At 39.0% G+C, this 23002-nt stretch overlaps 2 protein-coding genes across 2 annotated transcripts; both read right to left on the bottom strand.

Annotated features, from left to right (window-relative positions):
• Positions 1-3439: 3439 nt before the first annotated feature.
• Positions 3440-9403, bottom strand: LOC132663799 (olfactory receptor 1Q1-like). Its single transcript, XM_060610387.2, has 2 exons — positions 9335-9403; positions 3440-4384 (listed from the first exon to the last, which is right to left on the bottom strand). Exons 1-2 carry the CDS (start codon positions 9401-9403, stop codon positions 3440-3442), a joined length of 1014 nt encoding a protein of 337 aa, XP_060466370.1.
• Positions 9404-19657: 10254 nt separating this feature from the next.
• Positions 19658-20590, bottom strand: LOC132663800 (olfactory receptor 1f45-like). The gene has a single exon (XM_060610388.2). The coding sequence runs from the start codon at positions 20588-20590 to the stop codon at positions 19658-19660; it is 933 nt and encodes a 310-aa protein (XP_060466371.2).
• Between the last annotated feature and the right edge of the window lie 2412 nt (positions 20591-23002).

Below are 23002 nucleotides of genomic sequence, written 5' to 3'. Positions count from 1 at the left end.
GTAGCTCTTTTGTGCAAACATATTATCTTCCAGAAATTATTCTCCTTGAAGAGGTCAGCATGAAACAGAGTACAGAAACCCAAGAGAAATGCTAATGGGCTTTCTTGAAGATGGTGTAGGATAGTGTTTAAGGGGATGGATTCTGGAGCCAGATACTATGAATTAGAATCCCACTTTTGTCATTACTTGCTGTGTAATTATTTTCTCAGGCTGTTGATAACCAGTGTTGTAGCTGGACCTACCCCTGTGGTTCTTACTATAAATTGCAAGAGGCCTCAGTAATAAGCACCGGGAAACTTTGAAAAAAAAAAAAAAAAAAGGTTTATTACTCACAGGTCCTGGAAAGCATACAGCATACCTAGGGGCACACAGCAGGTTCACAGGTAGAAAGGGAGCGTGAGAGAGCTTGGGCTTGGTGTTCTGTTTTTATTGAGGTAAAATGAGGGGCCTAGGGTTTCACAAGTTCACTTTGTGGGCAGATTTAAAACATAAGAGCAGGAGTTTAAAGTGTGGGATGAGAAAAAAACAAACAGCCCAAATAGTCAGTTAATTTAACTCAATCAAGATCTCTAAAACAAATGAGCATTCTGTGTGTGTGTGTGTGGGTGGGTGGGTGGATAGAAAGTGGCAGGGAGTGTGGCTGGCAATGTATTTATTTGAGATAGCCTTTAAAATGGATCCCTCCAAAATCAAAGTTAAGTCAGGCACTTGCATTACAGAAAGAAAAGCCAACTATAGGGCTTACACTAGAATGATCTTTCACAATGATTCAACTACCCTCTGCCTCAGTTACCCATCTGTAAAGAAGAGAGAAATTGTATCTATAATTTAGGGTTGTTGAAAGGATTTTATGAATAAAATATATGTAAAGCACTCATAATAACGACCAGCTCATGAGCACCATATGTGTGTATATCATCATCACCATCATCATCATCAACATCATCATCATCAATAGCATACAAGTGAAAAAAATAATGGGAGAAAAGAACAAACTGCTGGCGGTTAATGGTTTGGATATCTGTATGTACCTAAAGGCTATTGATGATCTGAGAGTAAGGCCAGGAATTAATCCGCCTTATTCTTTTTATTGACTGCACAGCAGTTCATGGTATGCGTGTAATGTATTGGTTGAAATTTCCTTCAAAGTACTGAAGAAGAGACATCCCCAAACCTCAGTGGCTTATAACAATAGATATTTATTCCTTGGTCAAAAATTTGCAGGTTAGAAGAGGCAACCGTGCATCAGTCCTGGGTCAAGTTCAGGTCTGCTCTATGTGTTTCACATTCTGAGACTAAAGCTAAGGGGCTTTAGCTACATGAGATGAGCTTTTTATCTCATGGTGAATGCCAGAGCTCAAGAGGGCAAACCAAATGATCTAAATCCTTTCAAAACTTTTTATTGGAAGCAGCATTTGCTATGCCTATTCATAAACTGCTAGCTAAAGCCAGCCCAAAGTCAATGGGATGGAGATGTGGATTCTGCCCCAGAAAAGCCATGACAAAGAAAGAAAAGGAAGGAAGAACTGTGAACAGATTATACTGTCTATCTAACTACCAAACAAAATGAACCAGAATTCCATTAGTATACATGAAGATTATTTCTAATTTTTCACTATCATAAACAAAAGTGTATTGAACATAAAATATATTTATTCACTATATATATCCATTATGTGAGATAAACTCCTAGAAGTGGAAGTGTATTATCTAAATACAAAATTTTTCCATAGCATTTCCCAGTTCTTCAATTATTAATGTATTAATTTACTCTCTTGTCCATTTCTTTACCTGAAGAAAGTTCTTTCCATAGGGACATTTGGGGCTTCTTAGAAGAGGCTACTGTGCTAACGGGTGATGCAAATCATTTGGTAAAGCATAAAGGAGATCAGCCATGGAACTGCCACCTAAAGACACAGAAAGGAGGAAGGTAGGCCAAGGAGGCAGGAAAGACAAAGTAAAAGAAAACAGTATAATCCAGAAGAAAAATATTGGATATGTTAGGTACTTCCTGGAAAGTGTGAAGAACCAGAGTTAAGTAATCAAAAGTTGGTTTCATTTCTCTGTTATTATCATTTTATAAGTGTCAGGGCCCTCTTTACCTTGGAAGAATTTATTATCCTGATGCAGTCAAAGACTCAAGGAGTTTAGCTCCTCAAACCAGTTTCATTGGTGACCAATACTTACATATAGGTTCCAAGAAACCATTCTTCTATCCCATTACACAAAATTACCACAATGTTAGCTCCTTCTCAATTCAGTGCTATAACTGCTCATATCCTACAATAAAACTTTCTACAGTCTGATGGCCTATAAATCAGCCTGCCCTTGTAATTTCTGCCCCATGTCCTGGGAGGTCCTTCTCACCTTTTCCTTTCAGAAAGAAACTGGAAACACCCATGAAACCAAAGAATTGACATTTTAATAGACATCTTAGCTCTCGGACCCATTTCTCATTTCTAGCACTGATTAGTTGGCAAATGCCCAGTAATATAGGCAAGTTCCACAAATCAGCTACAGAGAAGATTAGGAGCATGCTGAGACAAAAAGAGTTTAATTTATCCCTGAATGGTGCAGCTAATAAAGGTTAAGAAAATGCAAGTTGGAGAGCTGTGACAGTGCTTAATTCCTGACCCTAAATAGTAGACATTTGTCATTATGTCTCTCTTCCCATACTGGAGTAGTTCCACCATTTCATTTGTCTTGGTGGGAGGTAGAACCTCTCACCCACTTACAGATAATGAAAGCAGCAATATTGCTTGCCCAGTTTCCTTGAGAACTAGAGCATGGACGCCATGACCAAGTCTTGGCCAGCCACATGGACCACCTTATTTTGAATCTAGATGTGTTGTTACAAAGAACAAGAAGTGGGCAGTTCTTTCTGGAGGTTGTCACATCTGGTTGTCAGGCCTCCAGGGGCTATGCAAATGGCTAGTACTGATAGTGTTGTTGATGATACACGCGACAGTGAAAAGAGTCTACAGCAGTGACCTCATCAGACCAATTCTAGGATATGATTTTGATTGTGGTTATGACCATATGATCTTTCTTAGTCTTGTTTATTTTATTGAGCCCGGTTGCTTAGCCTTCTTGGAAATTCATGAGTTTCACATACTCTTTTAATAAACTCATTTCCTCCATGAATCAACCAGAATTGGTTTCTGTTGCCTGCATCTAAGAATGTTACAACCTTGTTGTTTAATGGCAGACCCAGAAAACATTCTCAATTATAATTAAGGTTACACAAGTGGCTTACACTAAATACATAGTTTCACGTGCTTTGGAATTAAGGGACAGCTCAGGATAATATTCAATGGGAAAATCCATAATATGTTCCTAATTTAGATATTTCTGAGAAGTTCTAAAGGAAACAGACATGCGAAGGGCAAAACTGTTTCCCCAGAATCATAGATAAAACTGGGAACTGTGTTTTGGGTTTTTATCTAAAGGAAGAAGTCCACATTCTGCTCACCCATTTTCTGAAGGCTCCCTTGACATCCCCATTCCTCAGGCTGTAAATGAAGGGGTTCAGCATGGGGGTCACCACTGTGTACATGACTGTCAGAACGCGACCCTCAGTCACTGAATAGCTGGTAAGGGGCCGGAAGTAGACCCATGTGAGTGTGCCATAGAAGATAGACACCACAGTGAGGTGGGAGCCACAGGTAGAAAAAGCTCTCCATTTGCTCTTGGCCGAGGGGATCTGGAGGACCACTGAGATGATGCGGGCATAGGAGGCAATGATGAAAACCAGAGCTCCATTGATGACAATAACACCCTCTGTGTGAATCATCAGGGTGTTGAGGTAGGGGCTGGAGCAGGAAATCTTCATCAGAGGGTAGAGGTCACAGAAGAAATGGGGGATCTTGTTATCTGCACAGAAGATTAATCGGCCCATAAGAAAGGTGTGCAGCAGGGCATGAACATGGGAGAGGATATGGCACAGAGCCACCATCTGTGAACACAGCATTCTGGTCAGGATCATAGGGTAGCGGAAAGGGTAGCAGATAGCGATGTATCTATCATAGGCCATCACAGCCAGAAGGAAGTTTTCCATGGCTGCAAAGCAAATGAAGAAATAGGTCTGGGCTAAGCAGCCCATGTAGGAAATGGCCTTTGTAGGTGAGAAAATGTTCTGTAGCATCTTGGGGACCGTGGTGGAGGTGAAACAGATGTCTGCCAAAGCCAAATTACTGAGGAAGATGTACATGGGGGTGTGGAGACGTGGAGTAGAGATAATCAATGTGATGATGGCAAAGTTCCCAAAAATGTTGATTGCATACATCAGTAGAAAAAGAAGAAAGAGTGGGATCTGCTCTTCCAGGTGGGTAGATATGCCCAAGAGAACAAAATGGGATACACTGGTCCAGCTGTTATTGACCATCTGTTGCCATAAGAACAAACAGGATTATTATTTTTTTATTGAGGTATATAATTGGCATATAATATTATATTAGTTTCAGGTATACACCATAATGATTCAATATTTGTATAAATTGCAAAATGGTTGCCACAATAATTCTAGTTAATGCCCATCCCCATACATAATTACAAGTTCTTTTTCTTGTGATGAAGACTTTTAAGATGTACTCTCTTAGCAACTTTCAAATAATGCAGTACAATATTATGAACTGTGCTAAAAATGCTGTACATTACATTTTCATGACTTATTCATTTTTTAACTGGAAGTCTGTACCTTTGAACTCCATTCACCCATTTCACCCACTTCCTGCCCTCTGCCTCTGGCAGCCACCACTCTGTTCTCTGCATCTATGAGTTTTTTTTTTTTTTCTTCTTTATATTCCTCATATAAGTGAGATCATATGTATTTGTTTTTCTCTATCTGATTTATTTCACTTAGAATAATGCCCTTAAGGTCCATTCATGTCATTGCAAATGGCAAGTTTTCATTCCTTTTTTTATGGCTGGATAGCATTCGTGTGTGTGTGTGTGTGTATACATGCCACATCTTAAGCCATTCATTCATCCATGGACATTTAGGCTGTTTTCATGTCATGGCTATTGTAAATAATGCTGCAGTGAACATAAGTGTACATACATTTTTCTGAATTTAGTATTTTTGTTTTCTGTGAATAAATACCCAGAAGTGGAATTGCTGGACCATATGGTAGTTATAATCTTATTTTTTTAGGAAGCTCTGTACTGTTTTCTAAAAAAGGATTATTTTTATAGATTTGAACATTTGAGAAGCCCGCTTAGTTACTATCACTTTTGTGCTCCAATATAAACTACACACGGTGTTGATAGACAGATCAAGGACTTAATTCTTTTCCAAAATAACGAGGTGTGGATTTTTCATTATCATCAACATCACCACTACTACAAATTGTACAGATTCACCAGTTTTAAAAATTAGAAAACTAAGGCATGGAAAGTTTAAGCTTTTTTGTTTGTTTGTTTTGTTTTGTTTTGCCCATAAAGGGAAAAATCTGAATTTAAAGTCATGTTTATTGGGCTCCAAAGACTATGCTATTGATACCATATAACATGACTCCTCAAATTAAAACCAAGGCACCTTATACATGGTAATAAGACCTCTTGATGGGCTACATAACTGAGAAATCCACCTACTAAAAGGGTTTCATAAGTTATTTGGTCCAACAGTTTCTATTTTGAGGAATGTGTATCCCTGGTGGTACCCAAAGACTTCTCAAAGAATATACAGACACGTTTTAGGAGAAACAGTTTCCAGATTCTCAGCTTCTATGTTTCTCTTTTCTGAAATCATTTTGTCATCAAGATTACTTGAACCTTATGCATTATTCTGTCTTTTGCCGAACAAATGAAAGACATATTTTCATTCATCCCAAATCTTACTAGATGCACTGACTCAAGATAGAAAACCTCAAAGAAGTCAAATGAAGGAACAATCAGAATATGAATAAAATGAATGACTTTAATAACCAATAGCAAATCCTTTTTTTTTTTTAGATAAGGGATTTCCAATCTTTTGCTCTCAAAAAAACTGAAGGAGACTTAATCTAATTGTCAGCACACCATTAAAAATAATTTTTGATAATATGCAACACTAGTTTCAGTCCTATTACTTGGACAGTGTTTGGCCCTTTGGAATCTCACAGAACAAGTTTATTCTTCAACATGAAAGCCCTTAAGAAACTAAACATCAGTCAAAAAAGGCAGACGGTGCAGTGGTGAAAAGCCCAGACACTGGCCTGGGATCCCGGCTCTTTCATTTAACAGCCTTATGATCTTGAGAAAGTCACTTATCCTCTTTGAGCCTCAGTTTCCTCATCTCTAAAATGGGGGTGTTAACAGCACATCACTCATGAAGTTGTGTTTATGAGGATGAGGTGAGAGTTCCTGGTTCTTGGTAAGTGCTCAGTAAATGCTGGCAATTAAGCCTATCAATTTTTCAGTCCTGTTCTACTGGTCTCCAGGTTTTTCTGGGAGTGAGTGTTTCTGTCATCCAGGTCTCTCTACAGCAAACCTACTCCACACTGTCACTGTCATTAAAATTTGGTTCCCAGAACTAAGCAAAGTGCTGTGTGTCTGGCCTTTCCTCACAGGGTTGTCATAATGATCTGGGCTGGTCATAAATCATAGCTTTTGGGGAGGAAATCAGAGTTGGAAGTGCACAAATGAGCTGTGTCCATGCCTAAACCCAAGAAATCTTAAACTTCACAATTAGACTATTGGGAGAAAAAGTATGAACTAATTAAGAACAGCCTCTCTGTAAGGCACTTGTACATACATTATCTCATATAATCATCAGAGCTATTCTGAGACACTTCAGCTGCAACAGTCACTCTTCGCATCTCACAGATGAGGAACCAAAGCTTAGGGAAGTGACTTGCTGAGCATAACTCAGTGTTAAGTGGTCACCTTATGTCTGGATACCTTGAGTTCTCCAAATGTCCAACTACATCACACTGCCCACTTGGTTTACTTAGCTTCTTGCCCCTTAGAAATGGATTTATTCACCTCTGCTGGCCTATCTGCTTTTATATTTCTAACTAAAGGATGTCACCATGATACTACTCAAGAGAGTGAACATAAGACTTTTCAATTATAAAAATGTGGAAATTCATAATATGCTATAGACTTATTCTGAATTGGTTTCATTATGGAATGATGATGCATGAGATCTAAAAGTTGTAGCCACTCATGTATTGAGCCCTTTCTACAAACCAGGTATTGTTCTAAGAGCTTTACCTATGTGCTTTTCATTTGGTGACCACAGAAATTATGTGACGTAGGTATTATTATTTCCACTTTATAGATGAAAACATTGAAGCTCAAAGGGGTTCTGTGACATCCTCGAAGTCACAGAGTTAATAAATGGTAGAACTGGAATTTGAATTCAGTTCCATCTATCCTCAATGTCCATGCTCTTAACCACTGGGCTATGCTATCTCTTAAACATTCCCTAACTATTTCAGTTTCTATGTTTCTCTTTGTTTCTTCTTTCCTACTGTGCCATCTTGTGACTTTGGCCAGTGATGGGTGTCTACCACGTTTCTTTTCTAGTTTAATTCCCATTTTAGAATTGGAGAATAGATATTATTCTCATTAAATTAAGAACCAGAAGGATGGATTAATGTCCCCAGGGCCACTAAACATAGGGTTGGATCACAAAGCTAACTGAGAAGTAATGCTCTTTCTGTCCCAGCTCACCCATTTAGAATCTATGTTTTATTCTTATCCTGCACTTCCATCACCTAACTAGTCTGTCACTGTAACTGGACCCTCCAAATAGGAGCAGGTGGCCCTGAGTTTATGGTTTAGGAAATGTGAGATGTTTCCTCTCAGTTCCTCTCAGGGAGGTTGTAAGAAGGGAATGGTCTCTACTGGACAGTTAGCAGGCTATGGCTGCTACCTGGGGTAATGCCCATAAAGCTCCTGTGGCAAAGCTGCTCATAAGAATGGAGAAAGCCCCAGAAGCAGTTGGAAGGTGGGCTGCCCTGAACCTTGGAGTCCTCCTCATTTTCCTTATAGCTCCTGGAGATTATCCTGCCTGACGAATAGTGCAGCATATCGGCTCCCTATGGGCAGAGGAGAATAATGTGGTGTGGAAGGGGGTGGGAAGCCAGGAATGCGGAACTACTAGAGAAGAAACTTGCTTTTTTTTTAGTTTATTTATTTATTTTGAGAGAGAGAGAGAGAGAGAGAGAGAGAGAGAGAATGAACAAGAGGGGGAGGGGCAAAGAGAAAGGGAGAGAATCCCAAGCAGGCTCTCTGCTGTCAGCACGGAGCCTGATGTGGGGTTTGATCTCACAAACCATGAGATCATGACCTGAACAAAAATCAACAGTTGGAAGCTTAATGAATGGAGCCACTTGGGCACCCCATGACTCTTGCTTTTCAAAAGGATGTGGATGGAGAAAAAGTAGTGTAGTGTGTGAGAATGGTCTTAATCCAGGAACCAAAAGATTTTGGCTTTGGTCCCAAATTGGCCATGAAAATTTTTCTGGAGACCTTAGGAAAATCACTTCATTTTGGGTTCCCCAGTTTCTTCATCTGGGAAATGGAAAAAGTAATACCTGCTTTCAATACAGAGCCTTTGTAAAACAACAACAACAACAACAACAACAACAACAACAACAACAACCAGCAGAAGGGACCATGGACATAGAAGCCCTGTTAACAAGTCCTATGAAACAGTGCAGAGTTGTTTCTTTTAAACCCCTGTAGGAATTCTATCACAGAAGAGATCCCCACAACTCCTGACAGATCACAAACTTTCCTGATAATAAGAGTTGCCTCTTTCCAAAGTAACCTTTATAAATAGAAGAAGCACCTGGATAACAGGACTTACTCTATTTTCTGAGTTTCTCAGTTTGATCATTAGTTCCTAGAAGTGGAAAGAAAAGTCTTGGTCCATTTTTAAGAGAAGACAAAGATGATGACCATGTCCAGGGGTTCACTGTAGGATCATCCAATCCTGACTACCCATGAATACCTCCCCAAGTGATTGAAACTTTCTGGCATTCCATCACATATTTTCTCTTTGACTCAGGAAAATTTCCCTGAAAGGAAATACTCTTGACTGTGTAAATCATTTGGGCTCTTTGTGTTTGTTTGTTTGTGGCTAGGTTTTCATAAGGGAAGGGAGAGTCCATGAAGACATAGCATGTGTGAGGGTGGCATAAGGAAGAGGCACTATGAAAGGAAAGAAAGAGAAAAAGAGAAGAAAGAGAGTCAAAGACAAACCTCACGATGTGCACACTGCTGCAAAGGATCCAGTTTGGGAAAGGTGCTCATCCCTCCAGAAATTGCAGAGAGCCTAGAGAGGAATTGCCTGAACTGCTCAGAAACTGCTGTTGGGTATGCAGTCCCGAGTGCAGAGACTCACCTTATTGGGAGCCTCTGACTGGACTGGAGTCGGTTGGGCTTGGCACTTCCTTCCTCCCTCAGGCAGCATGTGTCATGATGTCTTGTTCTGACAGTGGCACAGAGCTATCCACTCCGGGAGGAGAGAGGAAGTTGCCCAACCTAGAAGAGAGGAAGGCATCAGGAAGGAGTAGAAGAGGAAGAGCAGCCAGCCTTGTGGGGGTTCTTTTGCTGGTCAGGGGCAGGAAGGCATGTCTGGGAAAGGGACTGGAAGGTTTTATCCATGCTCCTACATGATTCCATGGTTCTCACTGGCACAGAGCCCCAAGTGTGTCATCGTCCAAATTTGCTGCCATCTCTGGGGAATGGGGCTAACAAGGCAGTTCTTCCAATATTAGCGTCAGTGACTGCCTGTGGTTTGGCATATGATCCTGGGAGAGTGGCCAGGACCTGAGAGATCAGCCTGGACATGAGGTTCTCTGACAAGGGCTCCAAAATTGGACTCTGAGAAGAAAGCCCACAAAAACATAGATATGGTCAAGGCGTGGATGGGGTGTCTCACTACCCTGAATACTTAAAAATGTAGTCTCTTGTTTTATATTTCATTTAAATGGTACACTCTTATTCAAAAATATTTAGCAGTGAATGAAGTATCAGGTGAAAAATGAGAGTCTAGGAGTAATTGCTATTAATGTTTTGACATGTACCCATCCAAACACTTTCCTATGCACATATGTACAATTTTGTTTTTACAAAAATGGGATCATTTGTTCTTGAACTTTCTTTGTTTCTCTCATCAATATATCCTAGATGTTCTATGTCACCATTGGACCTACCTTGTTGTTGTTATTTAAAAGACTTTTTAAATGTTTACTTTTGAGAGAGAGAGGCAGAGTGTGAGCAGGGGAGGGGCAGAGAGAGAGGGAGACACAGAAGCAGAAGCAGAAGCAGGCTTCAGGCTCTGTGCTGTCAGCACAGAGCCCAACATGGGGCTCAAACCCACGGATTGCAAGATCATGACCTAAACCAAAGTCGGATACTTACTGATTGAGCCACCCAGGTACCCCATTACCTCGTTATTTTAAAAAAAATATTTAATACATTATTAGATGGACCACAAATTATTGTAGTCTTTACTCATGCCATGTATCTCATTTTTGGGGGCACTATTAAAAAAGCAATGCTACATGGACATTCCTTTACAGATATCTTTGTGTACATATATTTTTCTAGAAATGGAAGTGCTAGATGAAAGTATATGTGAATTTTTAATTTCAGTTGATACTATAAGATTGTCCTTCAAAAAGTTGCAGCCAATTTATACAGCCTCCAAGAGCATATGAAAGTGTCCTTTTCCACACAGCCTAACACACTGTATGCAAACTCTTTACTGTCTCCCAGTCTGATGATGGAAAAAGAAACAATACTTTATTGTAGCTTTACTTTTTATTTTTCTAATTTCTGAGGGAACTTTTTTTGTATTGTTTTTGACAGTTTTAGGGTTTCTCTTCTTTGAGTTTTCCAACTATATCCTTGCCCATTTTTTTCTCTGTGGTTGCTCTGAGTTTATTATGAATTTGTAGGGATTATAGTGTGCTTAAATATTATTATGTTTTCCTTCTTGATCTAACTCATAACTCTCTAACTGTTCTTAGTGTGCAGCTTGGATAGATATTTTCCCTTTTATGTATGCTTTCTCCATTCTGGGAACAACACAAGTCATTCATTTCCCTAGAAACAGAAATGGGACATTCTTATCAGCTCTCATGTCAGCCTGTTCTCAAACATCTGAAATTCACATGGACACAGACATCATTGAATGCACATAGTTGGCAATCATAATAGGTAGCATATGTTGAGCATATACTATGTGTCAGGCATTTAAAGTGCTCACATGCAAGTGATGAATCACTAAATTCTATTCCTGAAATCATTATTACTGTATATGTTAACTAATTGGGATTTAAATTAAAAAAAAAAAAAAGGTTTATAGAATGGAAAACCAAATCAAACCAAACCAAAACAAAACAAAAAAAAAACAAACAAAAAATAAAGTACTCAGATGCTTTTGTGTCAGTTAATCCTCTCAAGGGCCATATGAGTTACCTCGATGTTCATTGTGGCATTATTCACCATAGCCAAGATATGGAAACAACCTAAGTGTTGTCACCAGATGAAAGGGTAAAAAAAAAACATATGGTATCTATACACCCAATGGAATATTACTGAGCCATACAAAAGAAGGAAATCCTTCCATTTGTGACAACATGGATTAAGCTTGAGGGTATTACGCTGAGTGAAAAAAAGACAGAGAATACTACTACTATGTAATCTTGCTTATATACGGAATCTAAAAAAGCCAAACTCATAGAAACCAAGAGTAGATTGGTGGTTTCCAGGGGCTGTGGCAAGGGTGGTGGAGAGAAATGGGGAGAAGTTGGTCAAAATGTATACATTTCCAGTTATTAAGATGAGTAAGTTCTAGGGATATAATGTTCAGCATGGTGACTATAGCTAACAATACTGTATTGTTATTGTCATTGTATTGTTTAAAATATACAACAGTACACAAGAGTTGTTGTGTATTTTAAAGTTGCTAAAAGTGCAGATTTTAAGTATCCCCCCCCCACACAAAAGGCAACTATATGAAATAGTGGATATATAAACCTTACTGTGGTAATCATTTCACAATATATATGTATATCAAGTTATCAAATTCTACACCTTAAACCTACACAGAGTTGTAGGTCAATTATATCTCAATGAGTCTGGAAAAAGTAAACAATAAAAAAGCTTTTAATGGGAACAATTAAATTATAGTGTTTGGGCACAGATGTGTATGTGGTCAAATTAAAAGGGAAATCAAGGAAGTAATTAACATAAAAAGTAAGAATAGTGGTATTTTCATAGGAGAGAGAGAATATCACTTTGAAAGAGGCACACAGGCAATTTCTGGAAAGCTGGTAATGATCTATTTCCTGAACAGGCGGTAGATACCTATGGTTTGCCTTGTGAGAAATCATCAAAGTGTAAAAACAAAAATTAGAAATTAAAATAAATTTTTAAAAATTTCAAAAAAGTTTAAATAAACATTCCAAATAGAACTCACTCACTTATTCATTAATTTCTATATTTATTTCTTCACTCTTTTATTTAGCTAAATCCTATGGGATGCAGGAATGGAATAAGACAGAGCTCCTCCTTTCATAGAACTTAAAAGTGTAGAAGATGTTATATACTAGACTACAAGCGCTATGAAGTCAGGGGCAAGGTGTGCTTTGTTCTTCACCCAGTCCCAGTGTCAAATGGAGTGTCAGACACCTCATAGGAACTTAGTATATATTTGTAGAATGGGTGGAGGAATAAGTAAGTAATTTCTGAGGAAATTACTTATTGAAATACTATTGAGATAAGTGCATTGAAAGAGAAATGGGGATCAGTTCTAGCAGTTTTTTGATGGAATGTTTTGGGTTTTTCATATGGAGTATCATGTCGTCTGCAAAGAATGAAAATTTGACTTCCTCCTTGCCGATTTGGATGCCTTTTATTTCTTTGTGTTCTCTGATTGCAGAGGCTAAGACTTCCAATACTATGTTGAATAGCAGTGGCGAGAGTGGACATCCCTGTCATGTTCTTGACCTTAGGGGGAGCTCTCAGTTTTTCCCCACTGAGGATGATGTTAGCCGTGGGACTTTCATATATGGCTTTTATGATCTCGAGGTATGATCCTTCTACTTTCTTGAGGGTTTTTATCAAGAAAGGATGCTGTATTTTGTCAAATGCTTTCTCTGCATCTATTGAGAGAATCATGTGGTTCTTGTCCTTTCTTTTATTGATGTGATGTATCACATTGATTTGTAGATATTGAATCAGCCCTTCATCCCAGGTATAAATCCCATTTGATCATGGTGAATAATTATTGTAATGTGTTATTGGATCCGGTTGGCTAGTATCTTGTTGAGGATTTTTGCATCCATGTTCATCAGGGAAATTGGTATGTAGTTCTCCTTTTTAGTGGGGTCTTTGACTGGTTTTGGAATCAAGGTAATGCTGGCTTCATAGAACGAGTTTGGAAGGTTTCCTTCCATTTCTATTTTTCGAACAGCTTCAAGAGAACAGGTATTAGTTCTTCCTTAAATGTTTGGCAGAATTCCCCTGGAAAGTCATCTGACCCTGGACTCTTGTTTTTTGGCAGATTTTTGATTACTAATTTGATTTCCTTACTGGTTATGGGTCTGTTCAAATTTTCTATTTTTTCCTGTTTCAGTTTTGGTAGTGTATATGTTTGTAGGAATTTGTCCATTTCTTCCAGATTGCCCATTTTATTGGCATATAATTGCTCATAATATTCTCTTGTTATTGTTTTTATTTCTGTTGTGTTGGTTGTGATCTCTCCTCTTTCATTCTTGATTTTTTTTTATTTGGGTACTTTCCTTTTTCTTTTTGATCAAACTGGTTAGGTGTTTATCAGTTTTGTTAATTCTTTTGGAGAACCAGCTTCTGGTTTCATTGATCTGTTCTACTGTTTTTTTGTTTTGTTTTTTTTAGTTTTGATAGCATTGATTTATGCTCTAATTGTTATTATTTTCTGTCTTCTGCTGGTTTGGGATTTTATTTGCTGTTATTTTTCCAGCTCCTTAAGGCATAAGGTTAGGCTGTGTATCTGAGACCTTTCTTCCTTCTTTAAGAAGGCCTGGATTGCTATATACTTTCCTCTTATGACCGCCTTTGCTGTATCCCAGAGGTTTTGGGCTGTGGTGTTATCATTTTTATTGGCTTCCATGTGCTTTTTAATTTCCTCTTTAACTTCTTGGTTGGCCCATTCATTCTTTAGTAGGATATTCTTTAGTCTCCAAGTATTTGTTATCTTTCCAAATTTTTTCTTGTGGTTGATTGCAAGTTTCATAGCATTGTGGTCTGAAAATATGCATGGTATGATCTCAATCTTTTTGTACTTGTTGAGGGATGATTTGTGTCCCAGTATGTGATCTATTCTAGAAAATGTTCCATGTGTACTGGAGAAGAATGCATATTTTGTTGCTTTAGGATGAAATGTTCTGAATGTATCTGTTAAGTTCATCTGGTCCAGTGTGTCATTCAAAGCCATTGTTTCCTTGTTGATTTTCTGTTTAGATGATCTGTCCATTGTTGTAAGTGGGGTGTTGAAGTCTCCTACTATTATGGCATTATTATCAATGAGTTTCTTTATGTTTGTGATTAATTGATTTATATATTTGGGTACTACCACATTTGGCACATAAATGTTTACAATTGTTAGGTCTTCTTGGTGGATAGACCCTTTAAATATGATATAATGCCCTTCTTCATCTCTTGTTACAGTCTTCATTTTAAAGTCTAGATTGTCTGATATAAGTATGGCTACTCCAGCTTTCTTTTGTCGACCTTTAGCATGATAGATGGTTCTCCATCCCCTTACTTTCAATCTGAAGGTGTCTTTATGTCTAAAATGGGTCTCTTGTAAACAGCATACAGATGGATCTTGTTTTACTATTCAGTCTGTTACCCTATGTCTTTTTTTTTAATATTTATTTATTTTGGGGAGACAGAGAGAGCTAATGCAAGCAGGGGAGGGACACACACACACACACACACACACACACACACACACAAACAGAATCTGAAGCAGGCTCCAGGCTATGAGCTGTTAGCACAGAGCCTGATGCAGGGCTTGAACCCACGAAGTGTGGGATCATGACCTGGGCTGAAGTTGGATGCTTAACCGACTGAGCCACCCAGGCACCCCAACCCTATGTCTTTTTATTGGAGCATTTAGTCTATTGATGTTTAGAGTGAGTACTGACAAATATGAATTTATTGCCATTATGTTTCTTCTAGAGTTGGAGTTTCTGGTGGTGTTCTCTGGTCCTTTCTAGTCTTTATTGCTTTTGGTCTTTTTTTTTCCTGTCTTTTCTCCTTTCAGAGAGTCCCCCTTAAAATTTGCAGGGCTGGTTTAGTGGTCACATACTCCTTTAATTTTTTGTTTTTCTGGGAAACTTTTTATCTCTCCTTCTATTTTGAATGACAGACTTGCTGGATAAAGAATTCTTGGCTGCATATTTTTCCAATTCAACACATTGAATATATCCTGCCACTCCTTTCTGGTCTGCCAAGTTTCTGTGGATAGGTCTGCTGCAAACCTCATCTGTCTTCCCTTGTAGGTTAAGGACTGTTTTTCCCTTGCTGCTTTCATGATTCTCTCTTTGCCTGAATATTTTGTGAATTTGACTATAATATGCCTTGTTGATGGTCAGTTTTTGTTGAATCTAATGGGGGTCCTCTGTGCTTCTTGGAATTTGATGTCTGTGTCTTTCCCCAGGTTAGGAACGTTTCCCATTATGATTTGCTCACATAACTCTTTTACCCACTTTTCTCTCTCTTTCTCTTCTGGAACCCCTGTGATTCTGATGTTGTTCCTTTTTAATGAGTCACTGATTTCACTAATTCTTAAATCGTGCTCTTTTGCCGTAGTCTCCCTCGTTTTTCTGCTTCATTATTCTCCATAAGTTTGTCCAATATATCACTGATTCGCTGGTCTGCCTCATCCATCCTTTCTGCTGTGGTATCCATTGAAGATGGATGCCATTTTTTATTTCATCCTGAGTAGCTTTTACTTCTTTTATCTCTGCAGAAAGGGATTTGAATCTATTTTCAACCCCAGTTAGTATTCTTATTATCGTGATTCTAAATTCTGGTTCAGACATCTTGCTTGTATCTGTGTTGACTAAGTCCTTGGCTGTCATTTCTTCCTGCTCCTTCTTTTGGGATGAATTCCTTGTTTCGTCATTTTGAAGGAAGAAAAGGAATTAATAAGGTAAAAAATAATTAAAATTAAAAAATTAAAAACAACACCCCCCCGTATAAAAATCAAATAAATGATGCTAGATCCTAGGTGTGTTTTGGTCTGGTTTTTGAAAGGAGCTTGATAGATTAGTGAAAAAAGGGGGGAAAAAGAAAAAACGAGAAAAACAAGAAAAAGGAAAAAAGGAAAATGTTTGAAAAATTTAAAAAATGAATACAATGAAATAGAATAAAACGAAATGATGGAAGTAAAAAAAAGAAATGAAAAAGAGAAAAAAAAGAAAATTGTATAGATGGACCAGCGAACAGAGTGAAATACAATGGAAATTGCATTGTTTTTCCCTATAAGTCAAACTATGAAGCAATTTATAGTCCATAAACTAAGTAGGCAGAGAGACTTTTGGTGTTCCTGAAGAGCAAGGTTGGCCCAATTGGGCGGGGCTTAGTGTAAAGGCTCCATTCTCCACTAGATGGCACTGCTTAGCTTACTGGGGTGGATTGCTGTGGCACTCGTAGGTGTGTATGCGCATGCACGGGAGGGGTGAAAATGGCATCACCCAGCTACCCAGTCTCTAGTATCAGAACTCTGTTCTCCCTGATCAGCAGTCGTGCACCTGTCCTTTGTCTCTGGCTTCCATCCACTCCCCGCTTTTACACTGTCCATGACCAAGCTGTCAGGTAGCCAGGTGGCACCTCCCTCCTGGGTTTTATCTCAGATGCAGCTGTGTTTCCCAACCCCTCACTTCTGAGGGATTGTGGCTTTGATCTGCTCAGATCTTCTGGGGGAGAGTCTCACCAAGCAATGGCTGGGTGCCAGCCACACCCAGGAACATTTGTGGGACTGTACTGCTGCTGATGCCCAGAGGCTACAACTGGGTGCCAGCCCGCCCCAGAAAAAGTTCACATGATCGTGTAGCAGCAGCGTTTCAGGGATTATGGAAAATCACAACACACATCTGGCACCAGTCTTCACCCTTAACGACCTTGTTCCAGCACCAGCAAATGTGGTTGTTCTCCAGGGTCTGCTGGCACCTTTGCCTGTTTGTTGGGGGGGAACACATGCCTCTACCAAATGTCCTCCCAGCAGGGGAACAGCCTCTTCCTGTGTGGCCCAAGGACCCCCATATCTCACTCAGCTCCTGGGGATTTGCCCTTCTCACCAGAGCACTGCCAGGTATGGAGCTGCGGAGTTTCAGACTCTGCACTCCCCCTGTTTGTAGAGTCTTAATGGAATTTAAGCCCTCTCATTTCTCCTTCCTCCTTTTTAGTTCAGTCCCTGTGGCTGTTTCCACTTTTCCACTTTCTCTCCAGCTGCTTTTGGGGCGGTGCTTTTCCCATATTCTCCCCCCATCTCAGTCCTCTCTCCACAAGCAAAAACAGCTCCCTGCCCTCTGTGGCTTCTCTCTCCCCCCATTCACCTCTCTGTGCCACATACCTGCTGAGTTCTGTGGTTCAGGTTGTGCAGATTGTTGTGTTAATCCTCAAATCAGTTTTCTAGCTGTGCAGGATGGTTTAGTGTTGCTCTGGCTGTATTTCATGGATGCAAGATGCAAAAAAAACAAAACAAAAAACTTCTATGCTGTTCTGCCATCTTGGCTCCTCCCCCCAGAGCAACAACTATTATAAAGTATATGATTCAATTGGCTGACTGATTAATCAGCAGGGGAGGGGTCAAGCTGACAAGACCTACAACAATGCCAAAAGCAGCTATGAAAACAGCAGCAGCTCTGTGACAACAGGGGCAACAGCTATTTTTTGAGTCCCTTCTGTCTGTTAGATATCATGCTAAGCACTTTAATTACATTTTTTCATTTATTTGCTATTTTTCAAAATTATAAAAACTCATATTATTACCTCATTATTTCAAACAAGGAGATCCAGAGGTGTTAAATAACTTACTATAGACTCACCCAGCTCCTACATGCTGGGGCTATGATTTTCAGATTGTTGGAGGTGTTTGGGGGAGCCCAATAAATGGGCTACTACTTTCCCAGTTGGGTTCTAAATCAATTAATGAATAAGACAAGGACAAAGAATAGACAGGAGCCAAATCACCACTTTACTACAGATGATGTCTAGGTTGAAGACATGACTTGAGGTGAGAATCTGCATGCTTTTCTGGCCAACTCCAGAAACAGGTATTGCTGGATTAGGGAGAATTCCCAGGTGTATAAGTGGCTGCTTTGCTCTTAGAGATACATAGCAGAGCGCATGGTCCCTGTAAACAGGGCTGGTTCTCAATAAGAAACAGGGATGGTCTGAACTGAGTGTGCCCAAATTTATGTTCTGGGGAAGGATGAATAAAGGAAGAAACTGGGCAGTTGTTGTGCAAATTGAATCTCATCCACATGGAGGTACAGGTCAAGCCAGGTGAAGAAATATTCCTCCCAACACTAGTGCACCATTCAGTGTATATTAAGTCAACCTTTGGTAATCCTAGTGAAGCAAATAGGAATTACATAATTACTGGAAGAATTCTCCTTAATTCATTTTCCACCTCCATCTTCAAAGACCTCCCAAATATTTACCCGAGAAAGCAGTTATCTAGAAGATCCTTCATAAATGACATGAAGATTGGAAACAGGGCTTCCAGAGTGTGAATGATTGAAGGTTGTCCTAACAGACAGAGGGAGGTCCTAAGATTGATCAAGGTAAATAACAGAACTGAAGATTTAGATTCCATAAACATTTATTGAGTATTTACTGTGATCCAAGTAAGCTTATGTATTATTTATTATTTGTTACTCTTATGATATAGGTGTTTTACCAGCTTTAAAGATAAGGAAACCAGAACTCAAAGAGGAAGAATGTTCCCCAAATTACAGAGTGTGAAAGTGGAGGACTTTTGGTCCTGACTAGAAACTTCTGACTTCAAATCTTTAGTTCTTGTCACAATAACATTAAATATTATTGGAGGTGGAGTATATGACTGTAGAGTCTTAGACCAACACAATTCAATCACTTTATTTTATCAGAGACATCAAGCGATTATCCAGCTGTCACACAGTTCATTTATGGCAAAGCCATCCCTGGAACCCAGGACTTAAACTAACGCCCCATTATGGCATTTCTATAGAACACTGTCTGTTTAAATATAAAGTACCAGATTATTTCCTTTGTATTTCTTGTTACCAGAAATAATGAATCCTATATTCTTGAGCTAAAGGGGTCTTCCATAGTTCTAAGTTGTGCTAAACAAAATTTTGGGCTTTCAGTCTCATTTTATAAGTGTGCAAGTCCCTCCACCCACAGGCTTCTCTTAGCCACCAGTAAAAATAACAAGAGCCATTTTGATAGTGGATAATAAGCTTCTCAGAGCCTGGGCACTTCACAAAGATGATATAAGGTTACTGATATCACTGGTCCCTCCCTGTCCTCAGTGTTAATCAGTACTTTGAAATATAAACATAAGAAACAAAGAAGTTTCAGGTTCAGGGAAGCTACAGTGGTTAGATTCTCAGGCGGCCAATTTCAACTCCCAGTTCCGAGTCTTGGATTCAGGACCCTGAGATCCTGAGAAAGAATGTTAGAGTGTTTTTCTTCTGAGCAGTTTTCCTAGCGCCCCCTTCATATCCCTGTTTCTTAGGCTGTAGATGAAGGGGTTCAGCATGGGGGTCACCACTGTGTACATTATTGAGAAGACTCTATTCTTTCCACCTGAGGGGGATGATGGAGGACATAAATAGACACCAATAGCTGTGCTATAAAACAGAGAGACCACAGAGAGGTGGGAGGTGCAGTTGGAGAAGGCCCTTTGCTTACCCTTTGGGGAACTGATTCTTAGGATAGCCAATGCAATATAAAAGTAAGATGTAAGGATGCAGATGAAGGGTCCAATTAGCAATGTTCCTGCCACAAGGATGAGCACCAGGTCATTGACATAAGTACTGGAGCAGGCCAGATTCAGGAGTGGGACAAGATCACAGAAGAAATGGGGGATGATATTGGGGCCACAGAAAGAAAGCCTAGTTACCAGGAAGGTATGCACTAGGGCGTGGAAGGTAGTGACCACCCATGACCCAGCCACTAATAGGACACAGCGTTGGTAGTTCATGATCATGGCATAATGGAGGGGGTGGCTGATGGCCATATAGCGGTCAAGTGCCATCACAGCCAGGAGAAAGTTGTCCAGATCTGCAAATAGGCCAAAGAAATAAAGCTGTGTCAGACACCCGCCATAAGAAATCCTTTTACTTCCTGAGCCAATATTATCTAGCATCTTGGGAATTACTGTAGAGATGAAACCAATGTCAGAAAAGGACAGGTTGGCTAGAAAGAGGTACATGGGGGTGTGGAGGTGGAGGTCTGAGGCAATGGCCAGGATGATGAGCAGATTCCCCACCATGGTGACCAGGTACATGCCCAGGAAGAGTCCAAATAGGAGAGGTTGCTGCTGTGGCCACTCAGAGAGGCCCATGAGAAGAAATTCATAGATGTTGGTATGGTTTCTTCTATTCATGTCTGGAATTCTGTATGAAACAAATTTTATTATAAATAGCAAAAAAGTAAAATAATGCTGTAGAAAGTATTTCATATTCCTATTAGAAAAATCATGTGGTTTAGACAATTCTGTTTTGGCAAAGCTCGAATTTATAATTATGCATGTTAAAAAGATAGTTTGGATCAAACTATTTGTAAATTTACAGATTGGTGAGAGCACTTGACCAGCTATCCAGGGCACCCTTCAAACTATTCCAGCAGTCTCCATGAAACATGGTTGTACAATGTGAAAAAAAAAGTGTGCTCTGATTACACAGATCCCATCAGCATATACTATTTTTCTCATTGAAGAATAATATAATATAATTAAGTAAATAATGTTTTACTTACATTTAAAAGTTAATTAAAATGAAATGAAATCAATTAATATTATATACAATAATTATAATTATAAATAAGTATATAATCAATTTAAGATTTTTTAAAGGTAAAATTTCAGAACAGCATGTATATTTATAATTCTATCTTAGTTAAAATTAAAACATAAATGTCTTATGTTTTAGTTTATTCAATTCAGGCCCTTTTTAAAGTTCCCAGCTTTAAAAACATTTTTTTTAAATGTTTATTCAACTTTGAGAGACAGAGAGACAGAGAGAGAGAGAACATGAGTGAGGGAGGGACAGAAAGAGAGGGAGACACAGAATCTGAAGCAGGCTCCAGGCTCTGAGCTGTCAGCACAGAGCCCGACACAGGGCTCAGGCTCACAAACCACGAGATCATGACCTGAACCGAAGCTGGATGCTTAACTGACTGAATCACCCAGGCACACCTAAAGTTCCCAGCTTTTTTTTTACAGAAGAGGCTGTAGAAGTGCATTCTGTTCCAATTCCCCCCAGCATGTCCAGGAACTATTTGTCCCTTTCCTCTGAAACCTTGATGTCCCTCACTTACCGATTTTTTTTTTTTTGCTGTAAGTAGGCCTCTTATATTTGGTTTTTTTTTTTTTTTTTTTTGGATTCATATATGGCAAACCTAATTGGAAACAGTCAAATCCTTAGTTTGCACCCCACCCCAAACTACACCTCAGTTTGTTTCTCGCAGAGTTCTGTGAAGAGAGTATCTTGATTTGAGACTTGAATATCTTTCTGTTCCACAGCAGCCACAGTGAGGCTACACGAGGAATCTCATTACTAGATAATTATGGGTTTTGAATTTATCCAATCCATACTCCTGTCTCTAACTCAATGAAAAAGTCAGTCTAACAATAGCTAACACTGGCTGAGCACTAGCTAGCCATGTGCCAGCCACTGGATTTTCTTGTGGTAACCCTGTTCAGTGACGCTATGCTTATCTTTATTTTAAAGATGTAGAAACTGAGGTCAGGAGGATGAAGAAAATTGCCAAAGCTACACATTTAGGGTGTGATGTAAAGTTTATCTGAGTCAAAAGTCTAAGTTCTTAGTTCTGCTATGCTGCTTTTCAGGGTTTACTAAATCACTTTCTGACTCTTGTTCAGCTTCCTGCATATTTTCATGAGAAAATGCACCATTAGGGACTTAACAAATAAACTCCTTCATTTATTCATTTCACTTTATCAAGATAAAGTTGGCAGATGAAAACTGTATATATGTAAGGTGTACAGTGTGATGTTTATATATATATATATATATATATATATATATATATATATATACACACATTGTAAAATGATTACTACAATCAAGTTAATTCACATATCTATCACCTTAGAGAATGTAAATATCCATTCAATTTGGTAGCTACAGTTTTCATGACAAATGAAGATACTGATATTTTTGGCTTGTGCATCAGTCTCTTGTGAGTGTGACTGGTGTGAGTCAGTCCATTAGTCCATTTTAATTTAACCCAATGCTTGGATATGATCCAGTTTCTATACATGCAAAGCTAACGACCTCAGACCATGATTATCACTCTGAGAAGCTCAGATTCTTTTCTTTCTGGTATCTCTGTCTTTTACCACCAACTGCAACCAAGTTGATTCAAGAGCTTAGCAAATAGAAGGAAGTACAGTGATATAATTTGTTGTATTCATTTAGTCATATCACCTTTCTAGTCAGAATTAGAAAAATGAATATTTATTCCAATTTTTCACTTGCAAAGGTAATCAACCTTTAGGAGCATACAGCCCATCATAAACAGCTCTATTGATTCCAAATGAAAAACAAAAATAAATGAATATTTTCAGACTTCTGATATTCTGGGCGAATAAACTAATAGAACTTAAAACAATTGACTTTTGGGGAAAAGATACATCCTCTGGTTTTGACTTTATTATGACAGATGGTCTAACACCCTGGCTAGTGGTCCAGGCTGTAGGAGAGTGTCATACCCATGTGGGGGCATTTCCTGTACTTCTGAAAATGGAATCCCTACTATATCTATGCACTTAAAA

The sequence above is a fragment of the Panthera onca genome, chromosome D4 (genome assembly GCF_046562875.1).
Source record: "Panthera onca isolate mPanOnc1 chromosome D4, mPanOnc1 haplotype 2, whole genome shotgun sequence".
In the NCBI taxonomy this organism is placed as follows: domain Eukaryota; kingdom Metazoa; phylum Chordata; class Mammalia; order Carnivora; family Felidae; genus Panthera; species Panthera onca.
This window is presented reverse-complemented; position numbering and strand designations above follow the sequence as displayed.